Here is an 8,276-nt window from a genome sequence, read left to right as displayed (position 1 = left end):
CTACGTGGTCCCCAGGTGACTGTGACCAGCAGACAACGACCTCAAGGACAGACAGTTCCTACATACCCACCTCTCTATCTGCACCCAGTAGCACAAAGGGACTTTTCCCTCCCCAACCCCGAAATGTTCCTTTCCCCCTTAGAGAGCTGATCAGAGCAGTACTTCTCAAACTGTGCATCCAAGACGCACAGCATCACCAGGGAACTTGTCAGAAACGCACCTCCTAAATCAGAAATTCTGGGGATGGGGCAAACCCAGTAATCTGTTTCGGCAAGCCCTCTGGTTGATTCTGATGCCCGTTAAAGTCTGAGAGCCACTGGATTTGAGAATTCTGCAATTCCAAGACAAGTAATGAAGAAAGACAGAACTCCACGTAAGGTAGAACCAGTTTATTAATGACAGCCTTAATTACAACCACTCTCAAGTGTAAAAAATAAAGGGTGACTAATTAAAATTTAGAACGCACTTGGACTTGCCGTTTGGCCTTTCACTGGATGTGCCAAAGGGAGGGGATCCTGCCTGATTCTGAATCAACTGGTCAGAGGGAGTTCACCGGAGAATGAGGTAATAAAGACAAGAGTGCCAATTGCGGGGCTCGAGTCTTCTCCGTGTTGGAATGACATTACAGAATGACAACTGCGTGGGGGCAGAGATGACATAAAATCATCTTACAGCCAGAAGATGGAATGAACATCTCTAACTACACAGAGACACAAAAACACACATGCAGCCACACACACACCCACACTCTGGAGACAGTTTTCAAAGAATTTCTGTCTTTTCTCTGAGCAGATTGACACGTTCGTCAGCCACAGCGATGCAACATGGGGCTAAAACGGAAAAGCTTGCTAAATTTCCACAAAGCATGCTAGCTGCCCAGTTTTGTGCTGGCAAGTGTGGCATCACCGTAAAATGTACCTGTGGTTTTCCCGCCGTTCCACAGGCTGATGTCTGCTCCCCAGGAGAGTGGCATCCTGGTGGATACCAGCTGGATTAAAATGTGGGGGCAGGACTCATCCCTCCCCACCTTCGTGGGGGTAAGGATGAGCGGCAGCACCTGGAAGTGGTGTCCGACCTTGGGTCACAGAACACTTGCCCCATCAATGCCCCTCCCTCCTAAGTATTTGTGCTTTGTTACCATCCTGATGGCTAGTCTGCACTAGGAGGGAGCTCTGGCCATGCTTTTTTGTTGTTGTTGTTGTTAAATAAAAGCAAAATAAAACCAGAAGGGGGAAAAGAAATTATAAAGTTCTTGATTGTGAGTCAACACTGTCTCAGCATTAGGTTCAATTCCATTCAAAGAGAAAACTGGGGGCTGCGGATGAGGCCCCGGAGACTGATGGGGTAAAGGGACTATCGAGTCTGTGGAAGCATTTACCAGTCGCTTCGCAGCCAGGGAGGACACGCCACACCTCTCAAGGCCGGGAACCTATGAAGTGAAATGCCGACCAAATAACATTTATAAATGTTCGTGGGAGACATGGCAGGAAAAGGAGCTGGTGGATTCAGGTTCACAGATCATGCAGGGAGATTATACCAAAAAATTAACATTGAGCTGAGTAAGAAAACACTTTAAGAGAAACTGCATCCCAGCTCTCACTTTTGGGAGACAAAAACAAAAACGCAAAAAAAGCCAAACAAAACCCAGAATATTCCAGAGTTTCCAAAGAATCCAACAACTAATAGGGTGGGCGGGGGTGAGGGATGTTAACCAATAACCTCTTCATTAACTTCAATTTCTCCTTGAATGTCATTGATAAATAAAGCTCAGGCCTACTTAGAACAACGATCTGTCCTGCTAAAATTCAGCATCACAAAGTGTCCTGCTGCCCTTACTCCATGCACGTGGGATACACAACGTCCCTTCTAAGGGACACTCCAGGAGAGACCACGCATGCCCACCCGCATTACTTGCTGAATGCGGTCACAAACTCTGAACCCCGAAGACAAGCTGTTTTCTTCTTGGGATCACAGTTGTTAACAGTTCCTTGAAATGTACAGCGAAGGGGTGCCCCAAAACACCACAGCCCCCCCAGGTAAGGGGCTGAGTTTTAGGAAAGATGTACTTCTTTAGGCCATGGAACAGAAAGCAGTCCCTTCAAGGTGTGACAAAGAACAAAACTGCTTCTTCCAGCCCTCCAGTTATCGAAGTGGAGAACGAGACTGTGTGTTCCACAAATTCAGGTACATCTGGGTCCCTCACCCTCCCTCTTTTTCTTGTTTTGGTAAGTATCCATCCATAAATTCATGGCTACAGTAGAGATTCACGGCTCAACGACTTTCATACTGGTTATCTGTTTAATTCTGTCAGTGAGCAGCATTTCCCAGTTGCACCACCCCCCTCCCCCAAACCAAGTTCTTGGCAGCTCCATCAGGTGAGATTGCAAGATGCCTCTGTGATCAGGGTCCGTGCAGCATGGATTGGGTTGGGCACGCTGGAGGGGCAGGAAGGCTGGGTCTGTCCAGTGTTTTGCAGCAGCATTGCTGGGCCCTACCAGCTAGCCCTGACAGCTTCAATATCACTAACCAAATTCTGGGCCAGGCAGATCCCAAAAATCTGGAAAAGGAAGGAAAAGAGAGTCAAACAGTGAAACTCAGAACGTCATTAGGCTTTTCCTAGGTCAATGAATCTCTTTTCTTTCATTTTTAAAATTGATACATAATTCATACACTATAAAACATGCCCTAATTTTAAAGTATACACATCAGTGGTTTTTAGTATATTCACAAGGGTGTACGACTATCACCACTGTCTAATTCTAGAACATTCCATTACCTTGAAAAGAAACTCTGTACCTATTCACAGGCATTCCTCTTCTCCCATCCCTCGCAACCACTCAAGATCAATCCTTTTGATGACTTGACTAATATTCCATTCTATGGATAAACCACATGTTGTTTATCCATCAGCAGCTGATGGACATTTACACTGGTTCCACTTTTTTGTTATTATGAATAGTGCTGCTATGGATGTCCCTGTACAACTTTCTAGTGAGCAGATTTCCAGTTCTTTTCGGAGTGGAGTTGCTGGGTCACAATGGCAACTCCGTTTAACTTTCTGAGCAAGTGCCGAATTGTTTTCTACAGTGACTCTATTGTTTTCATTCCCTTTAACAATGTATTACGGTTCCCATTTCTCCACATCCCTGCCAAGACTCATCATTGTCTTCCTTTTTAATTATATCCATCCTAGCATGTGTGAAGTGCTAGGTCATTGTGGTTTTGATTTAAACTTCTCAAATATCTAATGATGAGCATCTTTTCATGTGCTTATTGGCTATTTGTTACTTTCTTTGGAGAAATATCTATTCAAATTCTTTGCCCATCTTTAGATTGGGCTGGTCTTTTTATTGTTGAGTTGTTCTTTATATATTCTAGACTTTGGACCCCTATCCGACACAATGATTTGCAAGTATTTTCTCTCATTTTGTGGGTTGTCTTTTCTCTTTCTTATCATTTTTAGCACTCAAGTTTTAAAATTTTGATGAAATCCAACTTATGTACTCTCTGTGGTTGCTTGTGCTTCTGGTGTCATATATAAGAAAACACTGCCTAATCCAAGGTCACAAAGATTTACACCTACGCTGTCTTTAGCTTTAGCTAAGAGTTTTATAGCTTTAGCTCTTAAGTTTAGGTCTTTGAGCTATTTTGAGTTAATTTTTATATATGGTGTGAGGTAGGAGCCCAAATTCATTCTTTTTACCTATAGGTATCCAGTTGGTCCAGCACCATTTGTTGAGAAGACTATTCTTTTCCCACTGACTGATCTCTGTTCCCTTGTCAAAAACCAACTGACCATAGGGGCACCTGGGTGGCTCAGTTGGTTAAACATCTGACTTCAGCTCAGGTAATGATCTCATGGTTGGTGAGTTTGAGCCCTGTGTCAGGCTCTGTGCTGACAGTTCGGAGCCAGGAGCCTGTTTCAGATTCTGTATCTCCCTCTCTCTCTCTGCCACTCCTCTCCCCTCACGCTCTCTCTCTCAAAAATAAACATTAAAAAAAAAAAATTTTTTTTTTTTTTAAATCAACTGACCATTGACGTAGGGCTTATTTCTGACTTTCAATTCTCTTCCACTGATCTGTGGATCCAACCTTATGTACCATCTTGATTACTGCAGCTCTGTAGTAAGTGTAATTGGAAAGTGTGAATTCTCCAACTCTGTTCTTTTTCAAATTTGTTTTGCTATTCTCGATCCCTTGCATTTCCACATGAATTTTAGGGTCAGCTTGTCCATTTGGGGGAGGGGTGGGGGTGGGAAGGCAGTTGTAATTTTGAAAGGGATTGCATTGAACCTGTAGATCAATTTGAGTACTGCCACCTTCACAAAATCAAGTTTTCCAATCTATGAATACGGAACGGCTTTCCATTTATTTAGGACTTCTTTAATCTCTTTCAACCACTGTGCCCCATTTGTGACCCTCTAAGAAAAGTATTACATCTCTACAAGATAAAAACCTCAGCTCTTGGGGCTGCTTAGGAGGAAAAGTGGGTGTCTTCCTTCCCTCACTAGCATTTTGACAAGGTGGTCCAGAGAGAGAACAGAACACTGGATGTGTGTGAAATTCTAAAAAGTCTTAATGTTGCCACTGGGATCTACTTCTGACCATTCTTACCTGCCCCAACTGTCACAATACAGTATTATTTTGCCCATGGAAACACTGGAATGTCAGCAGACAACTGCTAACCCAATCAATTTCTCCATCTTGGAAAGGAAAAAAGATTTCCTGAAGTATTTCAGGATAGTAGCATCTAAAATGGGCTTTAAATAAAATATAAACCCAATAGTTTAGGTCTGTTTCCCAGCCTTCCAATGTGTCTTAAAAATTGTAATGTTAAGGTGATTAAGCAGAGCTCCTGTCCTGGGAAGGGCTCTCCCAGAGCATCATTTCTCTGTGACATCCATAAAGGAGCCTGGTCTTACCTGTAGCAATGCAATGCCTATGAAAATACCAGCCACGATGGTTAAATTGTCCTGCAACCACTTCTCAAACTGGGGCACACAGCCTTTCGTGTAGATAACAATCTGCTGGTCAACTTCCTTCGCAAGGGAAGAGGAGAGCACAGTGTCACCATGCAAGTTCAAAAGCTCCTCAGAAACACCCTTTGTGCTAAGTGACAAGATGAGATTCCACTTACTGGTTTTTGCCTGGCATCATAGCCACACTGAGTGTTGATGACATCTTCCTGGGGAGGAAGAAAACAGAAAAGTGAAATTCACTCAATAGACAGGAAGCCCACCTAAGAATTAGCAGAAGATCCCTGTTAAGTGTCGTTAATAAACTGCGTGCTTAGGCATGGAGATGTCCTAGGTACCATGTTAAACACTTTTATGTATTATCCTAAGTAATTGTTATAAAAATTCTCAGAAGTAAGTATTAAAATATGCCTTCTTTTTTCCAAAAGAAGAAAACTGAGGCTCGGGAAATATAAGAAAAGCAAGCATGTTATTGACAACTTCAGGAAGCATATGGGGTTCAGAAAACTAAGACATAGATAAAACCATGGCAAAGGGCACACTGACTATGTTTACTTATGCTCTTTGGCGGGGGGGGGGGTACTTCTGCTTTTTAATCTATATACTTCTGTATCACTTAAAGGATTTTTCAATGAGAATGCATTACTTTAATAATTAAAAACAAAACAATGTGCTGACAACACATCACATGGACAGACACCCTGACATTTCACAGGTCTGACAAGAAACGTGGGTTCTGCGGTTTTAGGTTTATTTTTTCCCCTCTGCAGGGTACGGGGTGGATTTTATTAGCTTGGCATTTATGGAATGAAAACTCTCTACCCAGAGTATCTGTAGTCAAAAGGGGACCATAATGCCTTCAGAGACGCTTCATACTTCTGATGGAATGTTAACACAGGGCAGGAGCTGGAGACAGAATAATTTGCACCTGCCGGCCAGTACCTGCGTGGGCACCCAGGGCTCTGTACTGGGTGCTCTCCTGCCTGTGAGCCCTTCTCAGAGGAGAGAGCATGAAACTAGCCAGTAGGAAAGGTGGACTTCCTGGCAGGGTCTCAGAGCAGGGAAGCACAGTCCTTTCTGATTCTCAGTCTCTTTCAGACCAAGAGTAATAGCTCGGAGACCCCTCTGAAGCCCTCAGAGAACTACTTTTCCACCCGAAGACCACAGCCTCTTTTAAAGAGCCCCACACCTTACACCCTCCATGGGGAAATTGCTGACGAGTTCAGTGTCCCTCACTGGGCTCCACTTGATTTCGAGAAGGGCGGCCTGGAGGAGGCTGCCTGGACTGATGTCCCAGAAGGCTGAAGAGTGGGGGATGGACATGTGCAGAAGCAAATTCTCCCGCTTGTTCTAACATTCACTCCTGGCTTTTAACTTACGACAAGACACTTGCATCTCAAGACATCCCATATCCCAGTCACATGATTTGACCCAAAATACAACCAAAGTCATGGTAGAAGGGGTTATGCACAGGTGTAATATTTTATCTTTTTCTCAAATACCAACTACAGTTATTATCATCATTGCAACTGAAAGTCCAGGCAGCTGCAGTCTTCCTACCTAGTAGATGAGCCCTATCCTACCTCAAACTCCTCTCCTATCCCTAATATCTCCCCCAGAACCAAGTCAGGACGCAAAGGATCACTAACCCCAAACCAATGCAGGGAGCTCTCACCTAAGAGCATCCTTCTCACAGAGAAGGAATTAGAGACACCACAGGCAGGCTTCCTGGGTCTGAAGCTCGGCTCCTCACTTGCTAGCAATGTGAGCTTGGGAAAGTTAATTAAACTCTACCGGCCTACATTTCACCCAAAGAGGGAAGATAATGGTGGTATCCGCCAGGAGGAACATTCTGAATTTTATTGAGCCAACTCACAAAAAGACTGAGACTAGGAACCAGCACGTACTACTAAATTAAGGTCAGCAATTATTACCCCTACTGGGAAGATCTGAGCACTGTGCCCCCTACAGGAGCTACAGTTGGGAATGAGCATGTGAGAAGAGGCTTCGAGAAAAAAGTCACTCTGCTCATCCCCCCAAGCCCCCCACCCCTGCCCATTCTCGGTGTGACGTGTGGAGCTGGCCAACAGTCTGCTGGCCTTCACTTACTGCGGGGTCTTTAGTACAGCAGGAGAATGGCACACCGCATCGCTCTCGACTTGCATTGGAATCTGTGCAATTGAAGTAAATATTTAGGTTCCAATCATCAGCTCCAAAAGCCCCACAGCACTGCCACTAGAGCAAACAGGAGAGAATTAGAACATCTTGACTTGGAGGCGACCAGGCGCCTATACTCACGACCAAACGACCGACACCCAGCTTCCGCCAGCTCTAACCTTCTTTTCTGTCTCAGAATTTAGTTGTAAACCAAACTAAATCTAAGCAGCTCCTATAAAAGCTTCCAAAGTGATTAAGGCCCAAGATCTGTAAGATGTGTTAGCATCTGATTTAAATGATTTAGGAGACCCATGGTGTTAGGTGGAGGAAGGGGAGGAGTTGCTCAGGAGCAGGCTCAATCAGAACAAGGTCTGCCTGGCTTGGGTACGTGGAGGAACATTCTAGAAGGATAAATAAGACACTGAACCCTGACTGTGCCTGAAGGAGGCAAGTGGGGTTATGGGTGGGAGAGCTAGAGGCTTACTGTCTAAAAATTGTGGTCTCTACCGCATTAAGGGTTTTTAAAAAATCCTTTTTGTTAAGGTATAATTGACATACAATAAACTGAACATATTTAGAGTGTACAACTTTTTTTAATGTTTATTTATTTCTGGAGAGAGAGAGAAAGAGAGAGAGAGACCGAATCCAAGCTGTCAGCACAGAGCCCGACATGGGGCCCGAACTCACAAACTGCGAGATCGTGACCTGAGCTGAAGTCGGACACTTAACTAGCTGAGCCACCCAGGCACCCCTTAAACTGTACAATTTTATAACATTTGACATACGTATACATTTTTAAACCATCACCACAATCAAGATAGTGAACATGCTCATTACCCCCAAAAGTTTTAGAGGCTTACTTTTCATTATATATGTTACTACTCTGAAGTTTTTAAAGAGCATGTATTTACATTTTCAACTTAAAAAATTTAATGATCCAGCAGCCGCTAGGTGGCTCAGTCAGTTGAGAATCCGACTTTGGCTCAGGTCATGATCTCATGGTTCATCAGTTCGAGCCCCACCGTGCTGACAGCACAAAGCCCACCTCGGATCCTCTGTCTCCCTCTCTCTCTGCACCTCCCCCACCGGAGCTCTCTGTCTCAAAAACAAATATTTAAAAATATGTAAATGCACTTAAAAAAA

The 8,276-nt window shown here is 44.0% G+C and overlaps 1 protein-coding gene across 2 annotated transcripts in view; it reads right to left on the bottom strand.

Annotated features, from left to right (window-relative positions):
• Positions 1-374: 374 nt before the first annotated feature.
• Positions 375-8,276, bottom strand: part of TSPAN5 (tetraspanin 5) — a 175,232-nt gene continuing 167,330 nt past the window's right edge. For both annotated transcript variants that reach the window (XM_019415560.2, XM_019415542.2), the window contains 4 exons: positions 7,086-7,211; positions 5,138-5,185; positions 4,923-5,039; positions 375-2,557 (listed from right to left, as the gene is read on the bottom strand). In XM_019415560.2, the coding sequence (XP_019271105.1) occupies positions 2,492-2,557; positions 4,923-5,039; positions 5,138-5,185; positions 7,086-7,211 (357 nt within the window). In that variant the 3' untranslated portion in view covers positions 375-2,491. The remainder of the gene's footprint in view (positions 2,558-4,922; positions 5,040-5,137; positions 5,186-7,085; positions 7,212-8,276) is intronic.

This window comes from Panthera pardus, unplaced genomic scaffold, assembly GCF_024362965.1.
Source record: "Panthera pardus isolate Hobbes unplaced genomic scaffold, ASM2436296v1 HiC_scaffold_13, whole genome shotgun sequence".
Classification (NCBI taxonomy): domain Eukaryota; kingdom Metazoa; phylum Chordata; class Mammalia; order Carnivora; family Felidae; genus Panthera; species Panthera pardus.
The sequence above is the reverse complement of the archived record's forward strand: the minus strand, read 5'-3'. Positions and strand labels throughout refer to the sequence as shown.